The 24,556-nt window shown below is 49.5% G+C and overlaps 10 protein-coding genes across 10 annotated transcripts; 6 read left to right on the top strand and 4 right to left on the bottom strand.

The window, feature by feature from the left end:
• Nucleotides 1-95: 95 nt before the first annotated feature.
• BU24DRAFT_437518 (uncharacterized protein) lies at nucleotides 96-1,182 on the top strand (the record flags this gene model as incomplete). Its single annotated transcript, XM_033530211.1, has 3 exons — nucleotides 96-243; nucleotides 295-1,013; nucleotides 1,117-1,182. 3 exons carry the CDS (start codon nucleotides 96-98, stop codon nucleotides 1,180-1,182), a joined length of 933 nt encoding a protein of 310 aa, XP_033377340.1.
• A 981-nt stretch (nucleotides 1,183-2,163) lies between these two features.
• Nucleotides 2,164-3,901, top strand: BU24DRAFT_468404 (uncharacterized protein; the record flags this gene model as incomplete). The annotated part of the gene is made up of 6 exons (XM_033532522.1): nucleotides 2,164-2,180; nucleotides 2,239-2,448; nucleotides 2,500-2,870; nucleotides 2,918-3,380; nucleotides 3,429-3,614; nucleotides 3,664-3,901. 6 exons carry the CDS (start codon nucleotides 2,164-2,166, stop codon nucleotides 3,899-3,901), a joined length of 1,485 nt encoding a protein of 494 aa, XP_033377341.1.
• Nucleotides 3,902-4,958: 1,057 nt separating this feature from the next.
• BU24DRAFT_474433 (amidase signature enzyme) lies at nucleotides 4,959-5,582 on the bottom strand. The gene is made up of 2 exons (XM_033532840.1): nucleotides 5,319-5,582; nucleotides 4,959-5,271 (listed from the first exon to the last, which is right to left on the bottom strand). The coding sequence occupies exons 1-2, from the start codon at nucleotides 5,430-5,432 to the stop codon at nucleotides 5,095-5,097; spliced, it is 291 nt and encodes a 96-aa protein (XP_033377342.1). The 5' UTR covers nucleotides 5,433-5,582; the 3' UTR covers nucleotides 4,959-5,094.
• A 1,967-nt stretch (nucleotides 5,583-7,549) lies between these two features.
• On the top strand, nucleotides 7,550-9,478 carry BU24DRAFT_402334 (uncharacterized protein). Its single transcript, XM_033525521.1, has 2 exons — nucleotides 7,550-8,399; nucleotides 8,450-9,478. The coding sequence occupies exons 1-2, from the start codon at nucleotides 7,580-7,582 to the stop codon at nucleotides 9,163-9,165; spliced, it is 1,536 nt and encodes a 511-aa protein (XP_033377343.1). The 5' UTR covers nucleotides 7,550-7,579; the 3' UTR covers nucleotides 9,166-9,478.
• A 507-nt stretch (nucleotides 9,479-9,985) lies between these two features.
• BU24DRAFT_402337 (carbohydrate esterase family 1 protein) lies at nucleotides 9,986-10,919 on the top strand (the record flags this gene model as incomplete). Its single annotated transcript, XM_033525522.1, has 2 exons — nucleotides 9,986-10,150; nucleotides 10,203-10,919. 2 exons carry the CDS (start codon nucleotides 9,986-9,988, stop codon nucleotides 10,917-10,919), a joined length of 882 nt encoding a protein of 293 aa, XP_033377344.1.
• An 8-nt stretch (nucleotides 10,920-10,927) lies between these two features.
• Nucleotides 10,928-12,741, bottom strand: BU24DRAFT_89696 (uncharacterized protein). The gene has a single exon (XM_033534768.1). It carries the CDS (start codon nucleotides 12,673-12,675, stop codon nucleotides 10,936-10,938), a length of 1,740 nt encoding a protein of 579 aa, XP_033377345.1. The 5' UTR covers nucleotides 12,676-12,741; the 3' UTR covers nucleotides 10,928-10,935.
• Nucleotides 12,742-13,661: 920 nt separating this feature from the next.
• On the top strand, nucleotides 13,662-15,462 carry BU24DRAFT_497575 (uncharacterized protein; the record flags this gene model as incomplete). Its single annotated transcript, XM_033534282.1, has 1 exon — nucleotides 13,662-15,462. One exon carries the CDS (start codon nucleotides 13,662-13,664, stop codon nucleotides 15,402-15,404), a length of 1,743 nt encoding a protein of 580 aa, XP_033377346.1. The 3' UTR covers nucleotides 15,405-15,462.
• Nucleotides 15,463-16,192: 730 nt separating this feature from the next.
• BU24DRAFT_428972 (amino acid transporter) lies at nucleotides 16,193-18,640 on the bottom strand. Its single transcript, XM_033529610.1, has 4 exons — nucleotides 17,813-18,640; nucleotides 17,545-17,747; nucleotides 16,766-17,343; nucleotides 16,193-16,711 (listed from the first exon to the last, which is right to left on the bottom strand). Exons 1-4 carry the CDS (start codon nucleotides 18,467-18,469, stop codon nucleotides 16,488-16,490), a joined length of 1,662 nt encoding a protein of 553 aa, XP_033377347.1. The 5' UTR covers nucleotides 18,470-18,640; the 3' UTR covers nucleotides 16,193-16,487.
• Nucleotides 18,641-20,218: 1,578 nt separating this feature from the next.
• Nucleotides 20,219-21,722, top strand: BU24DRAFT_89739 (glycerate dehydrogenase). The gene is made up of 2 exons (XM_033534769.1): nucleotides 20,219-21,016; nucleotides 21,138-21,722. Exons 1-2 carry the CDS (start codon nucleotides 20,521-20,523, stop codon nucleotides 21,707-21,709), a joined length of 1,068 nt encoding a protein of 355 aa, XP_033377348.1. The 5' UTR covers nucleotides 20,219-20,520; the 3' UTR covers nucleotides 21,710-21,722.
• A 1,291-nt stretch (nucleotides 21,723-23,013) lies between these two features.
• Nucleotides 23,014-24,005, bottom strand: BU24DRAFT_455931 (uncharacterized protein; the record flags this gene model as incomplete). Its single annotated transcript, XM_033531398.1, has 2 exons — nucleotides 23,014-23,837; nucleotides 23,951-24,005. The coding sequence occupies 2 exons, from the start codon at nucleotides 24,003-24,005 to the stop codon at nucleotides 23,014-23,016; spliced, it is 879 nt and encodes a 292-aa protein (XP_033377349.1).
• Nucleotides 24,006-24,556: the final 551 nt, after the last annotated feature.

Genomic DNA, 24,556 nt, shown 5'->3' on the forward strand with positions numbered 1-24,556 from the left:
ACGACCTCAACATAAGCACCAACACCAACACCAAAACTTCACAATCCACCGCAGCCGATACAGCTTTCAGCAGATCAAGATCACCATCACCTAGCATGTTCAACAGTCTTAAGAAGAAGCTATCGCGCAAGGGGTCGAATCCATTCACCAAAGGGGACGATGCAACAACGTCTAGGGCGGTAACTTCGACAAGTGGACACCTTGCCGCGCCTCGAAATGCCAACAATCCCTTCACCTCTGCAAGTGGGTGTAAATCCTATCTAATCACTTGAGTCTCGAATTGACATTTCACAGATTCTGCGGCAGCAGCTCCTAACAACGATGCACCACCTGCATACACGGCCACTCCACGTGCATCCCCTCAAACCCAGGTGACAAACATCCCCGTCGGCGCGGGATCCAGCACAGATGACCCGTTCGCCTTCCTCAAGTCGTTCGACACCATCTTCTTGATCGACGACTCGGGGTCCATGGCCGGCCGCTCATGGCGAGAAACTCAGCGCGCCCTAGAGACCATCACGCCAATCTGCACACAGCGCGATGCCGACGGCATCGACATCTACTTCCTCAACCACCCGGACTCGGACTACTACAAGAACGTGACCTCCCCCGGCTCCGTGGTTGAGATCTTCCAGAGCGTGCGGCCGGGCGGCGGTACGCCGACTGGACAGAAGCTTAACAATATTCTGCGTCCGTATATCAGGCAATGTGAGCGCAGCCTCGAGACCACGAAGCCCATCAACATCATCGTCATCACGGATGGAGAGCCGTCCGACGACGTAGAGTCCCCGATCATCAACGCGGCGAAGAAACTCGACAAGCTGGATGCTCCGGCGTGGCAGGTGGGAATCCAATTCTTCCAGGTTGGACGGGAGCCCGGTGCGCGGGAGGCGCTGAAGCAATTGGACGATGGGCTGGAAGAGATCGCTGGTGGTGATCTCAGAGACATCGTCGACACGGTGCCGTTCATGGGGGATGACAATGCTGAGCTCAGTGCTGCGGGCATCATGAAGGTAAGCACTAGATCCTGCCCCTCCTCTCTCCCTCTTCCCCTTGGGCTTTCTCCTCCCCTGTAATATGTACAATGTGAAAATCGCTAACACATTTCGAACCCAGGTCGTCCTCGGTAGTGTCAACAGACGGCTAGACCGAAACTCAAAAGAGCTCCACCGGAGGTCTTGAGCGATCTCTCCCGGCCAGCAGACCTCCGGGTAACGCTCCCCAACAGTCTGGCCTGGCCTTGAATGCATGTAGCATTTCCTGACTCTGGAGTTACCTACTCTCACATGATTCCCCTCTCCTCTTTCAATGAACTTCCACTTCCATTCCAGTCCACTTCAATTCTAATTCTAGAACTTCCTTATTGTTCTTTCCATTCTCATCGATTATTGTTTGTCCTCGGCATTGGTCCGATTGTGATTTACTACCTCTTCCCTTCATATTCATTCACGAACACTTCTTTCCTTCCTTCCGTCCATCAGTCATACGCTTCAAAAACCCTACTTCTATCCTTTCCTTGCCGTTACAAGGTACAAAGTTTCAGCTCATCATTATTTCCACTACGTGTGGGTGGGCATGTATGCCACTCCATCTAGACAAAAATGCCCCTTCCGAACTCATGTCCACCGGAAAAACGGGCGAGCAATGAGAATAAGAGGCGAAAGCAATACGTTCCTCCTATGTGATCATTTCTTCCCTCATCATTTTCTTATCATACTAGTAACCCCGGGGCTTTGGTATCTTGGTATCTTGCTTTTCAAATGGACAGTTTTATACGTGTGTTTCGGACTTGGAATCGAACGTGGTGTCTTGTGATTGTGAACTCGGCTATGTAGGGCTTTTCTGTCTCGAAGAGCTTGTCATAGGGTAGATATTTCAATGTTGTTCCGACCCTTTTGCAGTTTCGAGATGATGTTTTACATGGATCGTGAATGACTCTGTCACCAAATGACTCACTTCCCGTCAATGACTGTGCTTTCCATTCAGCGAAGTACCGCCTTTGACAGTCAATCGTCAATCGGTCACACATCTGTGATGTCGGCCTCCTGTGTCAAGCTTGCCTCTTGTACACACCATATAAAAGTCATCTGCAGAACTTGTATAAGTGCATTTCTACTGATTAACCCCAACACTTAAACCCTCCAACAAATTATAGTCTTCTTAATGGATACACAACAACTGTGAGTAGGCTTCGAAGCCATATGATCGTGGTGAAGAGACAATCCTAACTCAAATTAGTGATCAGTCACCTGATGATCAACGGGAGTCTGCTACGGATTCTTCCTCTGATGCATTGAGTACATCTTTTCGATCCCTCGATCCCTGGGGTCTTGCGGTTATGGGCGTTCTGTCCTTTTTAGACTCAGACAACATTACCCAGCCCCTTCTCGAATTATCCATCATACTAGAATATCCCTGGAAGCTAAAAATTTGCCCAAGTCTATTTCAGTGAGTAGCTTTATAGGAACTTTTATTGTGACTGACTAACCGAATATGCAGTTTCGCCGATGTGATGGAGGATCTATGCGATGTTTCTCTGGTCAAGTTTGATTCCACATCAAGAACGTTCTCACTTGATATAGAGGTGCAGAAAGCGTTCAGAAGTTTCATGACTCCCGAGCAAAGGCAGATCGGTTTCAACAAAGCGGTGGGACTGATTCATTACGCCTTCCCTCGCCGCGATGATAATCTATTAGCAGCCGATCTCTACCAGTCCTGGGACCAATGCGCCGAATTACTGTGTCACGTAATCTGTCTCAAGAATTGCTTCCGCGAGGAGATGGAACGGAACCCGGAATTCCGGGCTTTGCAGATCTATTGTGACCTGAACAATTCCTGCCAGAGGCAAGTTGACAATCTGCATTCTGTTGGTTCCTATCTAATTCGTTTAGGTACCTCCTTGAGATCAACAAACTAGATGATCTTGAGGACTTGATCGCGGTCAATAGCATGGCATTGGATACTTTGCCACCAGAACAGCAATCGATCGGCCTCCAAGGATCACTTACCTCTCATAGAGGCCAACTAAACTTACGCATCGGCAAGACAGAAGAGGGAGTGAGATGGCTTCGAAAGTCCTATGAGATCCGCAGCCAAGATGATCCATTCAAACCGCTTGAATCAGCATGGGCGGCTGATAATCTTGCGGCAGGTTTGGGTTCTATGGGCGAATTTTCGGAGGCACTGGAATGGTGCAAGATTGCGCGGGACCACTATATGGATGGCACCGGACAGACGATAGACTCCGACCCAGCACTTATGATAACCACAGCAATTATTCTATTTCGCTCCGGTAAACCCAAGGAGTCAAGGCAGATGTTGAATGCAGCACTCGAACAGATCGAGGTGGCACGGCCATATGACTGGTACAGAGCATCAGAGTAGGACAACCCACTGCATTCAAACGTTCCACGCTAATGATGAGCAAGAATTCACTCCCAGCTAAGTTTACTTGATCGACTTGATCGCCGATTTGCGTCGGCCGAAGAGCACATCATGGAAGCACAGAATCTGTACATGAAAGCGGACGGGATGCGAAATCATCCACTGAATGCGGTAAACATGTATCGACTTGGTTGTATAGCGCTTGATCAAGGAGAGGTTCAGGAAGCAATGTGAGTTCGTCTAATAAGATCGCTACGAGATGATCCTGACAAGGCCCAGCAAACACCTCAGCGATGCACTCTCCATCACTCGACCTCAAAGGCACATTATGACAGCCGAGCATGCAAGAGTTTCGTTCAAATTGTCTCAAGCGCTAGCGCAGGACCCTCGGAGAGAAAGCGAAGCTCGCTCGATGCGAGATCAAGCCGAGCGACTGCTTCGTGAGCGAGCACCGGAGGCTGGTGCAGCGGACTGGGAAAGTACTTATGACAGTCTGATTGTCCTTGATTGGCGTTGAGAGACATTGGAGATTTGCTCGATCTCTGAATCGATTGTAATGCAGGACGGCGGCATAGAACACATATCTTGGATCACACTAGCAGAATACTGTTGGCCTCCCTGGCTGTTCTCCAAATAATTCGCAATGGTGAATGAAAGTATTTGAAATGAATCAGTTAATCTGTCTGACATAGAAATCAATTTTTATCGCAGTGGGAGTTATTTAAATCATGCAGCAGGAATTATCTGTACGAAGCTTTTAGCTACTATCCAGCAGATATATTTTCCACCGTATTCACGCTATTTGTAATAAATCAGATCTTGCCTGACTTCTCTGAACATCGTGAAGGTCTATTCCCGGAAATTTGAAAGGCAATGGTGCCTTTTGTCGAACAAGGGGGAGCTGCTCAGATACATGAGCCACTTGAATTAATGACCCATCGGAGAACAATTTTGTGACAAAGAGAGGAGAAAACCTATGTGCATTTAGAGAAGTGGTACAATGACAATACCTATGCGTGTGAGGTACGATATCCTTGGAGCAACTGCGACAAGATTGAGCTCATCGTCGTCATACTTAATAGGCGTATCTTCATACCAAAAGCCTAATTAAACAGGAAAGCCCATCTTGGCTGCTAGATCATTCACAATATTCTGGTCAGCTAGAACAGCAAGCACGTCGAGGCTTCGATTCTCCATTGGTCCAAGTATGCTACCTTCCCCACCGCAAAAGCTTTACTGCTTAATTATCTTGTTGTACCACTCACTTTTAACATCGAGCGCCTTGGGTTGAGTTCGTAGAATCTTCTCAATATCTTTCCCTGAATATTCCCCGGGGGGAGACCTCTTTGTGAGCTCAATAATGTCCACTGCGCGATGTATTCAATTGGGATTGGATTCTAGTGTATCATGTTATCGCGCGATGTCTCTGTTGAACTCGGATGCTCAAACGTTTCCCTTCACTTCTTGGTTCAACTTGTTGAAGTCTTTGACATTCGGAAAGTCTGCATTGCCCAAAAAGTCAGCCTCTGAAGAGCGTAGAACTTCCAATGCAGAATCAAACGACTATTCAATTGGTTCAAGTGAAGCTCCGGTCCAGGTATTGCAAGGAATATAGATCATGATGCCACTAAGATCCGTATTGCTGCAAAAATCAGTGAAGTATCGGATTGAATCAAATGGGTTATCCCAAGTTCTATCATCCCTCTTACTTCAACAGGAAATTCTATTTGAAAGATACGCCGCGTCTCGATCCGCTCCCGTGAGAGTCCCTGTGACATCCTGGCGAGATAAGATTGGAATGGCCCAGTCGGTCCCGATGAGACCACGACTAGGTTTGAAGCCTATGACATTGCTCAACTCGACTGGTCCACGTATGCTGCCCGATGTCTCATGTTGATTAGCTTTTGTTGCGGGATCAGACATATCACTCCTACTTCTGTGCCGATGGCAGCATTAGCTAGTTCCAAGGCGGCACCTACAGCAGAACCAGAGCTACTACCTGCAGGAGTTTGATTGGGGTAGTATGTGCTCAAGATATGTCCTTCCATTGGGCTTCAGCCACTCAAGACTTCAAGACCGCGGAATATGATCCAGTCTGAAATATTCGGTTTTCCTAGACTGGCAACACTAACTTCTCGGAGCCTTTCAATAGTTGAAAACCCATCCACAGGATTTGCTCCCAACAAAGCGAACGAGCTAGCGGAGACATCCAATCAATCCTTGGTCGCGATGTTGTCTTTCACTAGGATGGGTATACCGTGGAAAGGCCCCATACTTCCAGATTGAACTCGCTCCTCGTCTAGCTCCTGTGCAGCAGCAACTGCATCAGGGTTAACTTGCAACACAGCCTTGAACTCGGACGCTTCTTGGATTCTTGCTAGATATGCCTTAACTAAGTCTACGGATGTGAAATGACCCGCTTGTGGAGCTTCGGCAGTATTCACGATAGTGAGATCCAGAATTGGGGGTGATTCCTAATTTTCCAAGCAGATCAGCTATCGCGTTGTCATGCGCGTTGAGCTTTGTCTGGACATATTTGGAGTCATGGTTCTATGTTCGCGAACCTGAAGTTTCTGTGAAGTGAAGCCACGGAACTTTGGATAGGCAAGAATGCAGATAATGCCGTGAGTGAGGAGTAACGGGAATCTGGTTCTGGACAGAAACCGCATTTATACCACCCTGTCAAGAGAGGTGGCGAGAAAGACAATCTCAGTCAGGCAGATTCGCATGAAAAAACGACAATACATTGGTTTTGCAAAGGCCGGTACAAAGTAGCTACGTAACATGGCTTATCCTCATAGTGTGTATTGTGATTGGCATGTGGCTGTGATACCGTAGGCATGCGTGCATATCTGACCGGTGAAGTTGCGGGCAATATGATCGGTCCAATTAGACCAAATGACGGCGTGCCGGAGATTTGGAGACAGCATTCAGCCTTCCACTTCCACAGCGTATCGGGAGATCCCTGCACCGAGAGAGTTCATAGTTACATAGACATTTATGTTTGTTCCAATCAGTGTCTCGCTCAATAGAATGTTGAAGAATGATTCACTGCGTGTCTATGGAGTGCAACCTTGATGATCTTTGACAACGATAATGTCGCACGATGATGGCAAAGATGGAGAACCCCCCTACTACTCACATTATTGGATATTAACAACCTTGGGTTTTGTTCTCACGACGCAGGCTGGGATTTGACTCACCCATCCACCCCGTCCTCACAGCCCATTGTGCCGCGCCTCTACCTTCGTTGCCATCTTAGCAATGTCACACTTGACCCATCCAAGACTGCCTTGCTGATGATTGACATGCAAAACTTATCGACGAGTTGCGCACTAGATGCGAATGTTCTCAGTGCGCTACAAGTACAAGATGTCTTACTCCACTACGTCATCCTTACTGCTCGGAAAGCAAACTTACAGATTATAAGGCTGAATTGGGGTCTCAATGAGGAAGATCTTGAGTCTCTAACTCTAGCAGCGATGCGAGTGTTTGGTTATCGCCGAATAGCGACTCAGAGTATTGCGGAATATTTGCTTCCTCTTCAAATCCAGATGCTGATGAAACTATGAACTAATGCGGAGAAGTACCCACCGGAAAACATCTAGGCGCTGCACTGGGCCATGCCCTTCTCTCGGACGGCACATCCATTGATGCTGGTAGAGCGCTGAGAAGGGAACTTGGAATATAGAGCTTCACGGGCCGCTGTTATCTGCCTTCCGAGAAGGCCTACTAGGAAGAAGACCAGATGTGCCTGGTCTATAAGAGCCGAAACTCTACTTTGTAGTAAATTCAATCGATGAAAGAGATTCTCGCGAAGAAAATATGGTGTAGTAATACCTTACGCACTAGTTATTGAAGTAATTGGCATTTATGATTTCCCCTCATTCACAAAAAGATACGTTGGAAATGGATGATGCTGCATGTTGTCCACTATCCTTGGATATGTTGAGTTCTGTCACAATCCTGAGAGTGTAGCATTGTTGATCCTTGAACTCATAAACAGTATGTTGATAAATTGCCTAACCTTCACAGGCGTTGAGAGCTAGATCTTGGTGTCGTCGGAGCTCGGGGGTTTCTTCCTCCGCTCCGCCCTTAGCGTGCTTGACGCATTAGACTTTCTGAAAGATCATACCATTGCAATCAGACGGCCACAGCTAACAAACTCAAGGGCATTGGTGGCTCGTCAGTCAATATGAGGTCCTCATATACGTGCAATCGTTGCATATCGGCTATTAAGGCTTCACGGACGCAATTGCGCCCTAGAACGCCTTTCCGCCTCCCCCATCAGCAATTTGCGGGACGAGCTCACTCCACAAAATCTCCAGTATCCGCGAACCTCGCAATATCTCGACGTAGTATCTCCTCTACCGCGAACCGTCAATTCGAAAAGCCGTTCGAGCCCTTTGAATATGTCGATCCGGAAGGCAACACACGGAAAATGGTCCTCAGCGAGGACAATCTGTTCAACTCGTTCACCCACTCTCCCATCCCCGCAATTCGCAAGCGGGCAGCCTTCATGCGACAGCACGCCTATTGCCCCCATCCGGACCACAAGCCGACTCGTGCCGCGGTCAATGCGGGGGACCTCGAATCTCGCAAGTCCTCAGAGACCGGCTCCCCTCCTGCGCATGTAAACTTCGAATGTCCAGATTGTGGTGTGCCTGTATACTGCTGCGAGGAACACTGGGCGGATGACTACGAGGCCCATTTGGGAGTCTGTGATATCATGAGGCAAAGCAATGAGGACGATCACGATCTTCACAGCGGGCGCTTCTTCAAGGAGTTTCAATTTGCGGTGCCACAGATGGAGGAGATCTTGGTCAACATGAGCAGCTGGGACACATATCTTTATACTCGAGATTACGATGCATTGAACGAAGATCGAGAGATGCGACAGGCTACGAAGCTTTTGACTTATCCTATGACCGTTGCCAGTATACTACATGAGTTGAGTCCTTATGGCCTGCGGGGCGATGGTCGCATGACACCAGAGGGTCTCAAGAGCTTTACTGGTATGTTGCAAAGAAAGCATTGATCGACTCACTTACTAACAAGCCTTTAGCACTTCGTCATTCCCTCCATCCAGCCCGAACTGGTGGTGGTGATACGTGGAAGAATCCTCGCCTTGCCCCGCCTTCTGTTCGCCTTTTTGTTCTAGGAGCGCGTGCTGAGTCTTCACTACCCAGGGAGACCTGGATGCAGATGGTATATCTCTTCCATCGAGTGCAGTTCTCCTTGCATTTCATTGGTCCTGAGGCAATGGCAAACCGCGGAAATGAGCTACCATTGCCTGAGCGGACGCCACTTAACCCGTTCGGAGCTGTAGTTGAAGATCGCATCTCCAACGCTCTCAAGATCAGTACATTTGTTGAATACTACCACACGATGCACAAGGCTGGATACTTCTACCCCTACGATCCCTATTTTGACTGCTTCATCGTCTTCCACCCTGGATTCGGAAACCCAGCATCGATGCATGAGTGGGAAGAGACACTGCCGCTACTGCTGGAAACAAAATGCCCTATCATCGCTACAGGGTACTCCCCATGGGACATACAACAAGATGTTGATCACCTGGAGAAGAGGTTCGGCAACGAGATGGACATACTACTTAAGCCAGGCGAGAACAAGTTCCGTAGTTTGAGATGGGATTTGAACGATTTGGATCCCCACGATGTGAACTGTAGCAATTGGGGTGTGTACGCATTTAGAGGCAAGAGGTACGAGGCAACGAAGAAGGAGGATGAAAGTGAGGTGCATAGCGAGCGCACCGAGTAAGTACCTTGAAATTACCAGTGTATTATCATGTACATTATTGTACCAGTGGTTTCTAGATTGTAACCATTGATGAAATATTCTTCCACATTTTTGTCCACAGCGATCCACGTCCAATCCTGGAGAAATCAAAAAAATCCTTTCCGTTGACCGTCTGCCTGCAGCAATTCTCATTTTACCTCCCCCTTGATATTTTCTCCCACCTTTTTTACCTATAACTTATCCAGTCTCGGCTTAATTGTTCGTCCATATTTGTCGGCCTGCATTCACATGTAATCCGGAGCTTCGAACACATGAAATCATTCTTATTTATTCCATATCGAAATGATGCTCAGGATGGACCTCTGCGGCAAAATTGTGTTCAAGAAAGGACCTCGGAATCTTGATGCGGCAGCTGATTTTGTTCGGTATCTTAGATCGGCAGTGAATTAATATATATAACCCCTGTTTCCCCACGACAAACCCCCCTGATTTTCTACCCCACACTCCGTAACTTTTGTGCCAACATCAGACGTCTACTTAGTTCAGGGACCATAGATATCACATGTATTCCCGGAAACTTCTAATTACACTCCTGTTGACGTCGTTTTCCCGGGTTGCATGTCCTGTCAGGAAGATCTTCCCTACATTCCGATATGCAATGCATGCAATTTGATAAATGAGAGGCTGAACAGCCACCGGCATACTGATGCATTGTCATAGCACTCGTGTAGAAATGATTAGTGATTCTTTAGCCACAAAATGTGCAGTTGTACTACAGGTATAAATATCTGTGAAGCAGCTCTACTCAGGGACATTCAAATCAGGATTAACAGTCATAACAATGCCTTCAATCTCTACAGTCACAATCACTTTGCTCGCAGCGCTTTCCAGCGTTGGCAATGCCGCTCTTTCTCGAGTCACTGACTTCGGCTCAAACCCTACGAAACTGGAGATGAATATTTGGGTGCCTTCAAAACTAGCTACGAAGCCCGCGATTATTCTCGCGGTACGTGTAACACAGCATCTCATATGATTTGACATACTAACAGAAACCAAAGTTACACACCTGCGGCGGCACAGGCGAAGCCTACTCCAGCATGACAAAGTACGGCACATCCGCCGATCAGAAGGGCTTCATCGTCATCTTCCCCACCACCAAGAAGGACTCCAATTGCTGGGAAGTCAACACCACGAAGGGGCTCTCTCGCGAAGCAGGCGGCGACAACCAAGGCCTCGCCAATATGATCAAGTACACGATCCAGAAGTACGATGCCGATGCCAGCAAGGTCTTTGTCACCGGCGCTTCGTCCGGCTGCATGATGACCAACGTCATGATGGCTACGTATCCTGATCTCTTTGCTGCTGCAAGTTGCTACAGCGGTGTTGCCGCAGGCTGTCTTGCCGGATCTCCTGGTGCCTCTCCAGGAAGCGCAGACCCGACCTGCGCCAATGGCAAGGTTATCAAGTCCGCGGAAGAGTGGACGAGGACGGCTAAGGCGATGTATCCCGGCTACAATGGCACTTACCCGCGACTCGCTACCTGGCACGGTGTTGCTGATAACTTGGTCTTCTACCCCAACTTCGGAGAGCAATTGAAGCAGTGGAGTGGGCTTTTGGGTGTTTCTTTCACGAGGAACGAGACGAATAAGCCGCAGAGTGGGTACACGAAGATGATCTATGGCGATGGAACAAAGCTTGTCGGATACAGTGCCGCGGGAGTAGGACACATTGTACCTGTTCACCCAACTGACGATCTGGCGTGGTTCGGTCTTTGAACGCAAGACTACTTTGCTAGGACTGTTCATGTAGCCATGTTGGAACGTAGTATTCTCGCTTGCCGGCGCATGCTGCATCGATGCAGTCGGCCAGACTACCAAAATGAACACCTCTTTGTACCATTCCCGGTCCATAATGCGCGTATTTCCCCGATGTTGTCATTAGATTCTTGACATGTACTGGTATAATGGGTTCGGTGATGAAGCACCAGCATGTATCTGTGATGACCTCAGCTCCGTAGTCAGTGATTGTATCAATATGCCCTGCTGCTTCAGCCATGTCGTATGACTCTCGACTTGTAGTGACTACTACCCGGACGTCGGGGTGTCGACGTCTTCCCTCGCACAATGCGCTGAGAATCCTGAATTCCTCGGGAGAGAAGTGCGGGTTTCCCAGCGATATCAGCCCAAGTGAGGAGTCACGAGCTGAGTTCAACTGCCGATGTGTCTTTTGGAGAACAGATAGAGCGATCTTCGCATTTCTGAGGTTCTGCTTCAAAGGCACTGTCTGTAAAGCCTCAGGGGTAATCCCGGCGATGTGGAACATTGGGGCGGAACTCGTGGTTGCAAATGCAGCACCAAAGGCTTTCAGGTCGGCGATTGTAGGCTTTAGATGTTCGATTCCAGAAATGAAAGGAATGTCAGATTCACTGATCTCTCCTACTCGATGACCTAACAATGGCCAAAATGAATCATCTACCTTTGCGAGGTGTTCAACTTCTATCAGGACCTTTGGCTTGCGGCCCTCATCAAGGTGGCATCCTGCAGCTGGAGCTCTTCCAGTGAGCCCGATGAAAACGTCTAGGAAATCAGGATACTTCTGTGTCCTGGCACCCAACACTGAGTTTGCAAAGACCACTGCGTTGCTCTCCGCCCAGCCGACTTGTTCACCTAGTTTTGGCTTGTCGTTGCGTAGATAAGGAGCGCATGTAAAACTAGGTTTCGCACCCATCGCAACATATAGATCTGCGACTTTAGACGCTGCTTCTCCGAATGCGGGATCGGTGCCCAGTTCTCGCCAACGCCGTCGGTCAACAGAGATGGAGTTCAATGTTGTCGGTCCAGCGAACTTCCCACCCATGGAGTGCAGACGCTCGGCGAAGAGAAGTGTTGAAGGACCACAATAGTAGCACGTGTCTATGTGGACGCCAGAAACGGGAATGAATGATGTGGCTCCTTGTAGCTTCGCGAAATGGTAGATTGCTTCCATGGATACCTTCCGTGCTTCTCCATACGATCCGGAAAGCATTTCCTTTTCGTCATCGCTGATTGCGATGGAAGAACCGGATGGGTCAGGCAGTGTTGCCGGAGCAAGCTCAATGTGTGTCTGCTGCGAATTGAGACGCAGGGCCGTCTCCGAAATATGCGCTGTCTCTCCATCGGACAACGTTGCGAACACGGCTTCGTCCAAAACAATTATCGGAATGGACTTCTCAAACAAGACCTTCGCAACGAGAACGCCGAGTGTTAATATCTCCTCTGCCTTGGAGAATATGAAGGCTGCTGGTCCCTTTCCTTGCATGAGCAACTCTAATATTACTCCACTACCCGAACAAGAACCCCTTCCCCGAGGAATAGCTAGAATTTGATCTTTGATTATACGTCCCTGTAGAGGGTGGTGGTGGTCGACAATCATTCCGGTGACTGGATCTACGCCCATCATGAAGCTCAGTGGCGTTTGCGATACAATGAGCTTCCCGGAAGCCGATCCGGGCACGATAACGCGCCCCTTCGGAGCTTTTATTTCTCTCGTCATGTTTATCGTATTAATCGTATGGAGTTCTTGTATTTTGTTTTTCCGATTCTTATGAAGAGGAAGAGAGAGTGTTGTTCCTGTGTTTGGGGACGCCGTTGAGATCGCCCTTGATGTGAGGTCGCTTATCATCGGACCTGGTTACCGCGAATCGCCCACTTATGCTTAGTTCTGCACCTTATTTGGACCACAGATCTCGCACAAGTTGATCCAACTTGTCGACATATAATCAAGCTCTATCTGTATTTGATGCAAGCTCAGGTCGCCTAAGTTCGTAGATTTTAATATGGTTTGATTGATAGCATACGTATCTTTGATCCACTGAGGATGATACACTTTTCGAGGACCTGACACAGCCTATATCGTTCTTTTGGACCAATTGCAAAGTAGCACAGCCACATGATTACAGTAGGACATCGGGAAAAGATTTAACAGTCCCAGAAATACCATGCTCTAGCTTTATCCCTGGCTAATGTGTTCTAGTTAGGGTTCTCATCCGCCGCAAGACTCAAGCTAGAGGCAGAAGTGCTCGGGATCTCTTCCGGCAGGGGTCGCCAGTTCATGCCGGAGACTACATGCAGTAAAAAAAGCTTATTTAGACGTCAAGACTGATTGTTTGCTAGAAAGGTGTGTTATTATTGGATTCACTAGTTTCGAAGAAGGAAAGGACAGATGGAGTGATAAGGAGATTAGGAAGAACAGCAAAGGACGAGTCATATCTTCTTCAAGTCTAGCACTAATAGTTTGTTTTGTAGATGTCAAGAACACAAGCTTCGCTAAGAAGAACACCATTTTGTAGGACACACATGGCTATAGACAGATACCGAAGGTTGGAGTGTGAAGAAAGCGCCACCCAACGTACCGTGGCAATTATGGAAGGGTGAATCTCTCGCTTGTTTACCTTCTCAATCGGTAAGAGGTTCTTTATCTCTACCCGCCGTCTTCAGTTGCATTTCTCTCTGTATTTTATTTACTATCAGTCAAGCCATATGACCTCACGCAAGCGAGGGCGATCCTGTCCGCCGCCAGTCGCAGATGGCCCTCACCGCAAGAAACAGCGCCTGACGGAGAACGGTCCCGGCCAAACCGTACATCATGATCCACAAGATCTTCTGTATCTCAAGACCGACATCGTCAGAGCTTCGCAAAGGCCACCAATGATGAAAACCGGGCTCGCAGCTTTACCGCCAGAACTAATAAACCAAATTTACGATTACTTGCACGCAAGTAGTAGCATTGGCGATGGTAGGCCGGATAGCAGAGTACGGACAGTGGCAGCGATGCGAGAAGTATGTTGGAAAACCGGCGACAATCGAGAAAAGGATCTCTACAGAACAGTTCACTTCTGGCTTCACCCTCGAAGTATTGAGAAATTGGTTTGGATATCCTTGAATTTTGCTGGCCAAGTCAAAGAATTAGTTTTGGAAGACGTCCTGATCGAACCAATCTCTGCCTTGGAGGAACGATGGAAAATAGATCCGCCTCTCACTTGGTATGACAGGAAGCAATACTGTACCTGGCGCAAAGTCACTGATTATGCTGATCTCGAGTCGGATCGCTATGACATGTACACCAGCTCAGTCGAAGCCATTCTGCGGCTCAAAAACCTTGAAACCTTCAAGTATCACGCAGGATTCCAGGAAAAGCGTCCAAGCCCACCAACAAGTAAGATTGATCTTTACAAGCTACTACATGTTGACGATTTCGACGATGTTGGAAAGCTTTTTGAATATCGGCAGCGAATCTGGGCACAGCGTGGGTCGGGCATCATCTTCCGGACTCCGCACGGCATGGGCACCCGCACGAAAGGTATTGATGCCTTCCATTTCTTCTTCCACTACGCAAGCAATTATCTGGACAAGCTTGAAGTCATGTCAATCACTACTAATGACAACGGGAGCCCGCTGAGCCCAAGTTTGATTTTGTTCGGTATCGAAGTCTCGCAGATTTTCGACAGAATCAAGATCCTCGAAATTCTACATTTTGCACGGGGGACAACGAATTATTGGAATTTCGGTTTCAGTCTCTCCAATGATGTTAAATATCTCTGTAGGCCTGCCGGTGGAGCTTTCGGACGCGTCCAAGTTTTGAGACTCAAGGGTGCGTCTTTGCACATATATGAGGCAATACAGCTCCGAGGTTTAGGTTCGAAGAGAGAAAACTGTCTGGCACTTCCATCCCTGAAGCGCATGGAGCTGGAGAACGTCATACTCCGCCCAAGCTCTCTGAAGTGGCTATACGATATGAAAATCCACGTCTGGATCCATAACGCTGTGCACGAAGCCTTCGTCCCGTGGGAAGTGCCGCCTCCCAGAATATCGACCAAGGCCAGTGTGCGCCTCACCGGACTGCACATAGGTAGCTCCAGAGTGCCTTCGCGTGTCGTCAAGCTCCGTGACAAACGCATCCGCCTGGGTGGTTGGCAAATCGGTGCGTGGATCATCGCCGAAAACAGACAGGATGCACGAGCGACATTGGAGTGCCACGCTGCATCGTTTGGCATGGCTGGATCGCTGCACAGCTATCCTGCAGGAAAGATTCCCTACCTAAACACCCATGAGGTAGACCGGCTCATCCGCCACGAGAAACCGTTCATTCCCCGTTTCATCGTGCCTTACAACCTGTACACCTGGCGACCGAGAGAAACTTGCGATCACAAGCCCCGGAGAGGAATGGGCCCGAAGCTGAAGGTGCGGGAAAGGTCGCCGCTTATGAAGGAATGGCCAACGTAGCATCGGTATCCGCTTCATCCAGACGGGTACCGTGACTGGAGTTGAGGTTGATCATCGCTATCTCGTAACGAATGGACAGACAATTCTTATCGTGTGATACAATGTTCTTTGCATACATATGATGTCTTCATGTGATCGCTTGCTGTTCATCGAAGCACAAATCTCGTATACATTTCTTTCTCCGTTTCCTTCAAGACATAATCATAAAACTTAGTGTACATACAATCACCGTAACAAACAGACAAATCTACAAGCGCCACGCCCAACAAGAGGCGCAGACGCGCAACTCCCTCAACTCTCCAGCCTCAGAAATAGTCCAAAGTACAAACCAACCGACTCATACCAAACTAATCACTCGTTACTAAAAACAAGCAAATCCCACCCAGTGAGGCTCCCTGCGATCGGATGGCTGCACGCGCGGGATGGACAGGGCGAACGAGCGGGGAACCCGGTGCGCTGGGGCTGGGGTCTTGTCGTCACACGGGAACGGCACCGGCTGTGTGGATACAATAGGCAGGCGGGCATGGCGGGTGAAGATCGATTTTCTCTGGCTGGACCCTGAGATCGAATGGTTGGTACATAGTGGAATGTGGGCAAGGGTCTTTGTGTGACTGTCTGGCGTGTCGTTTGTAGGTGCGAGTGAGGACATGGCGTCATGACGTTATGCATCTGTTCCTATTGTCACGGGTATCACGAACGTTTGCAAATCGAGGGGTTTCACTGTTTTCGAACACGTGAAAGGCACAGTAACGTCACGATATCATGGTTTCAAGGATGCGCATGTATGGATAAGAATGGAAACATTTTTGGGGTATTCTGGAGAGTACGTGTGTACACATGATCATATATACAGGTCGTGCAGAAAGACATACGTCGCGATAAGGGGGAGGTGATGTTGTATATATATGTAAAAAATTGGATATATAGTATTTTCAAATAATCATGCTGGCGCGGTTTCTCAAACGTTTGGGATGGGAAAACACACGGCCGCGAAGATTGACCACCTGGTGGCTTTTTGAAAATTGGGAGAAAAGGAGAATAAACAACGATCTGAGGCAGATAGAAAATCTCCGGAGAGAGACTCTACTTGGAGTGGTGGCTGGCCACACTGGCGCGGCGCACCTCCTGCAGGGCTGCGTCCTCGTGGACGGGAGGGCCCTGGTAGTTCTTCTTGCCCCAGACGAAGTACCACACGGTGGCGACGAGGAAGAAAGCGGCGAAGACGACGGAAGCGTAGTTCATGAACTCTGCAACGACGGGGATGGATGTCGGCATACAGAAAAGAGGGATGGCAAGGGCAGACCACGCTGGGGAGATTGTTAGTAGATTGCAAAAAAGGAGAATGGTGGGCAGACACATACCGAGAGAAATGACGTTGCAGAAGACACCCAACTTTCCGAGGAAAAAGTTGCCCTCGCGAAGAGCCTCGCGCTTGTTGACCAGAGACACGGCAATCGGGCAGGCATAGCTCAAGGTCAAGCAAATGACACCAACACCAGAGAAGGCGTTGAAAGCGGCAGAGCTACCGAAGTAGATCAAACCCAGAATGAGCTGGACAGCCATGCTGAGCATCATTGCGTTCAAAGGCACATCAAGTTTGACGTTGACGGTCTTCCACCACTGAGATCCGGGAATGGCACCGTCACGTGCGAAGGCCCAAGTGCATCGCGAGGCAGCGGTAGTGCAAGCGACACCGCAGAGAAGACCGAGAACGAGCAAGGGCACGAGCAAGGCGAAAGTTCCACCGGCCGAGCCGACGGCACTCTTGATGATGATGGGAACGGGCTGGCCCGAGGCGAGCGCGGCGAGCATGGCTTGGTCGGGCATGACGAATACAAGTGGGATCAAGAAAGCGAGACCAGCAAGAGTGTTGATAACGATGGTAGCGACCATAGCCTTGGGCACCTGGGTGGCAGGCTGTTGGACTTCTTCGCACATCCTAGAGTAAGGGTAAGCATTTTGTTCACATAGGGACGAAACAATACCGTGTTAAACCGCATTGGGGAAGAGGTCGCGTGGGGTCTGAAGATCAAGAGGTTGCTTGGGATCTGCTGGGGGCTTGCTGGGGCTGCTGGGGCTGCTGCATGGGACTTGCTGCAAGGGAAGAGGGAAACGGTCTGTAGTTGCTAGGGAGGCTCACGAGATGATCATTCCGGTAGACGAGGTTGCGTAGGCGGCGTGGAGGAGACCGACACAGAAAGACCAACCAGGGGTCCAGCCCGAGTTGCTCGCGTCAAATTCACCAAAAACATAGGCGGCGTCGTGGCGACCATTCTTAGCAATGGCAAGGATGCACACAATGATGCAGATCAATCCAGCGAAAGTCCAAAAGATGGCAAAGGTCTATGTAATGGGTAAGTAACGATGCGCTTGTGAGAGTTTGGAGCATTGGTAGGGGTTTTTCTCACATCCAACCAGGGCAACCACTTGTTTCCGAGCGCAGAGATGGCATTGGTCAACAGAGTAATTCCCAAGAAAATAAGATACACCTGGTAGGGCTCGGCTGCGAAGATTCCAACCTCGGGATCGCCAAAGACGTTGAGGCAGGCGCCCAAGAACAGAGCAGTGGCGAAGTTCACGGCGAGGGTAATGGTGATGTTGCCAACGACGAAGGCCCATCCGCAGATCCAGGATATGATCCTACGGTAGGAGGCAGGTGCAAGCATGAAGGTCTGGTAGTAGACACCACCGGATGTGGGGTAGACGGAGGTGATTTCACCAAGGGACGCAGCGACGCAGAGAATGATGAGGGAAACGAGGACCCATCCCCAGATAATACCAACGGGGCCGCTGGCAATGACGGGGTAGACAAGGGTGGTAGAGAGACCGTATGGGATAGAGGCGAGGACGAACGACATGAAGGCGACCTGGAGGGTGGAGCGCGATCTCACGAGTTCAGACTTGTAACCCATGGCAGCCAGAAGGTCGTCGGCAGAGTGTCGATCAGACTCTTCGAGGTTGCCTGCCTTGACCTTGCCTGAGTTGCGACGGTGGACATCATTTTCGGCGAAATGCGCATCGGATTGGGTGCCATAAAACTGGCCTTTGGAGGCTTCCTCGGCCATGGTTGCGGTCGCTTGTGGGAGACGGGACGAAAGGTCGATGGGCGATGGGCGATGGGCGATATGGAGGTGATGTGGAGGGAGAGGAAGGGTGGAGGGAGGTTCAAAATGAAGGGAGGGAGAAGGGTATGAGAGGAAGGAGGTGGAGGGGAAGGGAGAGAGGGAAAGAGAGAGTATGTATGTACGAGATTTGAAGCAAAAGAATTGTGTATGCAGGGCTGGGGATGTCAGAGACTTGTAGTCGTTGTTGGTATCTGCCAGGTGACGCACTGGTCAAGGATCCCCTAGTCCCGATTGGGAAAGTATATCTCTCTAGCGTGAGTGAATGGAAACTTGGCAGGCGATGTCCGAGAAGAGTTTGACCTCTACGGCCAACACACTGGGAGAGGGTAGCGTTTGCGGTAATACACACTTAAATGCCCAGTATTGATTGGCTGAATCTACTGTAACTTGGTAGGGGGAACTCGACCGAGAATAGGCGCAATTAGCTGGACATGTGGGCGTCGGCATGGGCATGGGCATGGCATGGAATGGGCATGGGGCATCAGCATGGGCGTCGGCGAGCATGGACCCCATGGACCCAGGCCAGGGAGCGGATATGAGCCGATGCGAACAATTGGAAAAAAGCGCGCGGTCCTGTTACTCCTGTATGGCCTGTGTGGAGGGAGAGACGACCAAATCTGCTGTAACAGTGGGGTAACCTAGTAGTCTGGTAGACAATCGGTCCGCCCGGGGAATTGGACAACCGTCGATATTGGTTCCATTGTCACCCCCCCTTCTCCCTCTCACTCCACTCCGCCTCTCCTCTAGGAGTACAGTATTTCTCGGCCAACAAAATCTAACCCTGTTCAAGCAAAAACTAGAGGCGTTAGTATAAGGAGAAGTTCAGGCCAAGTCCATTGTTTCGCGACGCAGAGTTTTCGAGGCGAGGGAGGGAAGCCTCGGCTGTGGCGTCTTTCGTACTCAGTCTGTGGCCTGGTTGTTCGAGGGGAGTACCACACCAATCGCATTTAGGTGCCAACATGTGAGAGGTCGAGGAGGGCCTCTCCATAGGTTCAGATACTCGATGCGTGCGTCGATGGGGGTTTGGTGGCGTACGGAGCACGAGAGCTTTTCCATGGTAGCACAGAAATCGGTGCTGACCGCAGAGCAGACAGGCTCGCGCAGACAACGGAGACGCCGGGGAGTCGAGATTTGCAGCAAATCTGTGGTAGACGCTGCACAACCAACGATAGGATAGATAAATCGCTCCCTGCATGGCACCCTCGTGGGAAAAGTCGTTGTCCGGTACACAGCATGACGGACCTGTCTCTCATCGGCTGTCAACCGCAACAACCGCGGCCAATGGTGAGGCTCGTATCCAAGTCTTGCTGGTGAACATGTCGTCGGATAAGGGCCATTGGCTGATGAGGCGAGTACGAGACCAAGCTGGAGGAAAGTTCTGCGCATACAGGCATAATGCCGTGTGCCGTTGAAAAGAAGTAGTCAACTCCGATGGTTGAGGATTTTGAAATAATAGCCAAGAGAGCAATGTTCTCTGTCGACAACCCTAACGCTGAATCGGTATATTGGTAGAACGAAGGATTTAGACGCAGGAGTATTGGAGTAATAGTTACGGAGTAGTTATCGGTGAATTGATGTGGCTGTGGTGTGGTTGTGGTGTCGCGTGAGTTGAGGCTGATGAGGTTCAGTTTAGGTTTGCGGATCATCCATTATTCCCCTTTTCCCTTTCCATCCCATCATCCCATCGCCGTAATCGAACACTGACGACAACCTGTCACTGTCCTGTCACTCTTCTTTATTGGTGTAACCGATTACCGCCCACGCCCTACCGGTGATTTGCATTGCTTACGTAGAAGCGAAGATCCCCATGATCACAAAACAACAATTAAATCATAAACAAAAACTACATAATCTAGAGGACTGGGTGAGTAACATCACAGAAGACAAGAACTCTCAATCGCTAATAGAGCCTCCTCTATCATCTGTTCACCTTTCTTCTCTAATTGCCCCTCCCCCTCCCCCTCATTTTCGGAAAGTAAGGCCAGGAAACGATGCATCATCATATCGTCGCCATTGAGCGTGTCCATCAGCCCCTCCCAGATACATTCGACTTCCCTCACACACTCACCACTTACCACCGCACCGACGCATCCCAATTGGCAGAACGTCTACGCGATGCTACCATCCTCATCGTGACTATCGTCAAAATACCCGCCGAGGTATTGGATCCCGATGTAACGCCGAACCTACGTCTCATCGCTATCATGGCGACCGGCACCGACCCAGTCGATCTTGTGGCTGCCCGCGCTCGTGGCATTCGCGTCACCAACACCCCTGCTGCCAATATTGATGCTGTCTCCGAGCATGCGCTTAGTCTGTACTTCGCCGCACGGAGACGCACCGTGATCCTTGATGCTGCGACCAGGGCCGTGCCGAGCGAGTGGAAGGCGAAGAACTCCCTGACCCAACGGCTACGTTTCGGGGACGGCAAGCCGCCATTGACTTGCGGGGATGAAGTCTTGGGTATCGTGGGTTACGGTGGTCTAGGTATGTATGCTCATCGCTATCATTTCTGCGACATTGTTTGAACTTGGAACAATGTCTACATTACGTTGTCCAAGGACCGGCCCGTTGTATTGTTGCAACGGATGATTGACGAGCCCTGTAGGGAAGCGAGTTGCAACGCTCGGCCGCGCATTGGGCATGCAAGTGCTCGTCGCTGCACGCAAGAACGCTACTCCATCTGCATCTTCTACTGCTACTGCGATTGATAATGGCAATGCACCATCCCTGAAGAATGCTCTTGCACCACCTGCAACGGCAGCTGCACCCGACGAGAGCCGCATTCCCTTCGACCAGGTCCTGCGGCGCAGTACCGTCCTTGTTCTATGCCTGCCGCGCACACCAGAAACCATAGATCTCATCTCTGCAGCAGAACTCGCCGCCATGTCTCCATACTCCGTGCTCATCAACATAGCACGGGGTGGTATCGTCAACGAGGCCGCCGTGGTCGAAGCACTCAAGGCCGACCAGATTGCAGGCTACGCCACAGATGTCTTCGAGACAGAGCCTGTCGAGGAGGATAGCCCGCTACTGTCTGAAGAGGCGAAGGCCCTTAACATCACCTTGAGCCCTCATCTGGCCTGGTTCTCCCAGCGCACCCTCACCAATCTCGGCCAGATTTTGAAGACTACCGTCGAAGCGTGGGTCAAGGGCGACCCCATCAACGTCATCGTATGAGCCTCCACTACTCCTCGCTGTTTACCTAACGGGGCCCCGAATGTGATTTTTCTGTTTCGCCATTAGGCTGCGTTGTATTGCTCGTAGCCACTCGTGGGCGACGATCTCTTCTAGCGGGTGTTCTAGCGTCCGCCGTCGTTGTAGGCACCCCATTATTTGTGCCTACACGGGTGGCTGAAATTGGAATCGAAGCAGAAAGATCGTGAAACGTAAAAAAAGGCGCAAGGCCACCTGCGGAACCTCGCATTCGACAGTAAAATTGCATGCCCTTAGTGCCGCAGCAGAGAATGAGTTGAGGTTTCAAGAGCAGCGCTGCATCTACAATACAAGAGTAAACCACGCATGAGCCACACAGGTACACAGGCGTTTAGAAATGATTTTTTATAGAAGCAATTCTCAAAGCGACAAGTTAAGCGATAAATTGATACCAAAGTAACAACAACCTACATTTTTTACTTTTTCTGTTTGAACGAGAAAACCACTACGCAAATGCATGCACACGTAGGTGGCTGGACTAGCTGGCCGTAGCGCTCTCTGTGGAGTGCATTACTCGTACATACGAGGTACGAGGAAAATGTGCATACAAATAGTTATGCTACAAATTCTGACCTAACCCCTTTTCGTCCGACGACTCCATTCGGTTGTTAGTATAAACAATTAATTATTTATCATGCTATGTACACGGTAGTTATTATTACCATATATCCTGCAATACTGCAACGTCGTTACTGGGAACACAGATTCCGTAGAATGGCACCATGAGGCGGTACCTTGCTCACTGTCATGGCATCATTGCCTTATTCAGGGCCGAGTGGATACTTCTTGATACATTCTTTCCACATGACAGAATGAATTGGAGAAAAGGAACAGACGCAAGAAAGTGCAGTCTATTACTACAAATATGAATTACATCTACTTCCCCACATCCTTGCTGCCCGCGGGAATATTATCATTCTCAATCTCCATGCACCTATCCTGGTCTATCCACTATATTTCCTCTCGAATTTGGGTGTTTGTTTGTGAATGTAGCGCTGCAAGCTGAAAATTGTATTCGAACACAAGATTAAATTGACAGATAGTCGGAATCTACAATGGCTGGTTCTCATGAAGTCCTTGACATTAAAAATAAAAGATCATTAATTTTACCTATAATTTCAGAAAGACTACGTCGTACTACGTGCTGTTGAAGGAGACCATGTGCGCAAACATCCAACACGAGCCCATCTATGAGAGCTAGGAAAGAATTAAAGAAATCAGGTCGCACTACTACAACTTGAAAGAAAGCAAACCCCATTAGCATCCCATCATGCCCACGGACCCAGCGCCATATGGCGCCCCTTCCCATTGAATCCCGCACTTTGGGACAGCTTGATTCTCTCCACCGTCGCATGCGCAACCTTCCCCTTCCACGCCTGTCCCATCTTCTGATCATATAACTTCCAAAGCCTAGGCAGGAACTTGACGTCCTGCATACAGTAATCCCTGATCTCTTTTCTCAACGGCCTCTCGTTAAAAACTTGATAACTGCCTCCTTTCTCAGGGGCAAACGCTTTCACACCGACCTCCTTTGTCGCGAGCCATGTCCGCCGCTCAGACAGAGTCATGGGGCAGTCTCTCTCGATGCATTTGGATAGGCCATTCACGCAGCGTCGGTTGAACGACCGGGAGGCGTTTTCCATGAGCTGGATGTCGTGTATGCCCGCGACGTTGATACCAAAGAGGGCGTACAGAGCGTCGGAGTCATTTCGGATATCGAAGAACGCCTTCGGGATTGCGGCGGATTCGAAGACATGTTTTAGCGTTTGGCCGCTGGTGGTGCTGGGAGTCGTGAAGGCTAGGGACTTGAGGGTGTGGACGTCGATCAGGTGCGTCGTGTCGGTGGGGAGGACGTAGAGTTGCAGGATGGAGACGCTACCGTGGCGGCAGAGGTCGATGCCTTCGATGTCGACGTAGATTGAGGGTGGGTTGGTGGGGAGGTCGAAGAGCGAGTCTATGGGGGTTGATATCTTGGTGGGCGTGTCGACCATGCCGGTATCAAGAGTTGGGGGCTCTAGTGTAAGTCCATCGAGGGCTACTGCTGCTTCGTCTGTGGATGAGGTTGAGACATTGACCCCCGTCTTCGCAGTGTCTGTTCTTGCGATACTTGATGTCGGTGTTTGTAGCAACGCATCATCACTTTTCGGCAGATTACTGGCTCAATGTTACCTTCGATGATTCATACTTATCTCCAGAAGAACGTACTCGTCGGGAGTTTTATGGCCTTCCTCATCTCCTCACTGCTGGGGCATAAAGGCATCTTGGAAACGAGGATCGCTTTTTTCGTACACACATGCACAATAGCATTTAATTTGATTGCAGACTATGCCCACCGTATTTAAATTCAAGAAGAGTTTCCTTGAAATTACATACTTCGTTCCAATGGTTCTTGCGACCTACAGAAATCTACATTCCAGCTTGACCGGTAACAGTGTGTAACTGAAGGACATCAGGCAACAACATAACACGGACGCTATAAAGCATTCCTACTGAGAAATTAGGCAAATCAAGAAGTTTACAGTAGTAATGAGTATCAAGTTACTGGACGGAAAACAAAAATACTTTGATATTGCTCTTCGAAGGACTTCCTTGACTACACACGGAATGAATGCTTTCACTTTGCGAGAAAGGGGGTTTCCCGCCATCAAACATGGAATCTTGAACTGCCCAACCTTGACACAAAAATCACAGAGAGAATGCGACACTTGTCCAAATTTTCTATTTCGATCTTGCATGGACGTGCTGGGGCGCACATGCTTGCAAAGAGTTGGATTCACACTACGAGTAAACACCACCGCATCACGGCTGGTC

The sequence above is a fragment of the Aaosphaeria arxii genome, assembly GCF_010015735.1.
Source record: "Aaosphaeria arxii CBS 175.79 unplaced genomic scaffold BU24scaffold_15, whole genome shotgun sequence".
NCBI lineage: Eukaryota > Fungi > Ascomycota > Dothideomycetes > Pleosporales > Aaosphaeria > Aaosphaeria arxii.

Coding starts and splice junctions, on each gene's coding strand:
- BU24DRAFT_474433 (XM_033532840.1), bottom strand. CDS start 5,432: ATGGAAGGACATATCTTGAGCACATACTACCCCAATCAAACTCCTGCA. Junction 5,272..5,318: donor ATGCTGCCATCGGCACAGAA/GTAGGAGTGATA, acceptor AATCAACATGAG/ACATCGGGCAGCATACGTGG.
- BU24DRAFT_89696 (XM_033534768.1), bottom strand. CDS start 12,675: ATGACGAGAGAAATAAAAGCTCCGAAGGGGCGCGTTATCGTGCCCGGA.
- BU24DRAFT_428972 (XM_033529610.1), bottom strand. CDS start 18,469: ATGGCCGAGGAAGCCTCCAAAGGCCAGTTTTATGGCACCCAATCCGAT. Junction 17,748..17,812: donor AGTGGTTGCCCTGGTTGGAT/GTGAGAAAAACC, acceptor CCCATTACATAG/ACCTTTGCCATCTTTTGGAC. Junction 16,712..16,765: donor CTGCAACGTCATTTCTCTCG/GTATGTGTCTGC, acceptor CAATCTCCCCAG/CGTGGTCTGCCCTTGCCATC.
- BU24DRAFT_89739 (XM_033534769.1), top strand. CDS start 20,521: ATGCATCATCATATCGTCGCCATTGAGCGTGTCCATCAGCCCCTCCCA. Junction 21,017..21,137: donor CGTGGGTTACGGTGGTCTAG/GTATGTATGCTC, acceptor CGAGCCCTGTAG/GGAAGCGAGTTGCAACGCTC.
- BU24DRAFT_402334 (XM_033525521.1), top strand. CDS start 7,580: ATGAGGTCCTCATATACGTGCAATCGTTGCATATCGGCTATTAAGGCT. Junction 8,400..8,449: donor GGGTCTCAAGAGCTTTACTG/GTATGTTGCAAA, acceptor ACAAGCCTTTAG/CACTTCGTCATTCCCTCCAT.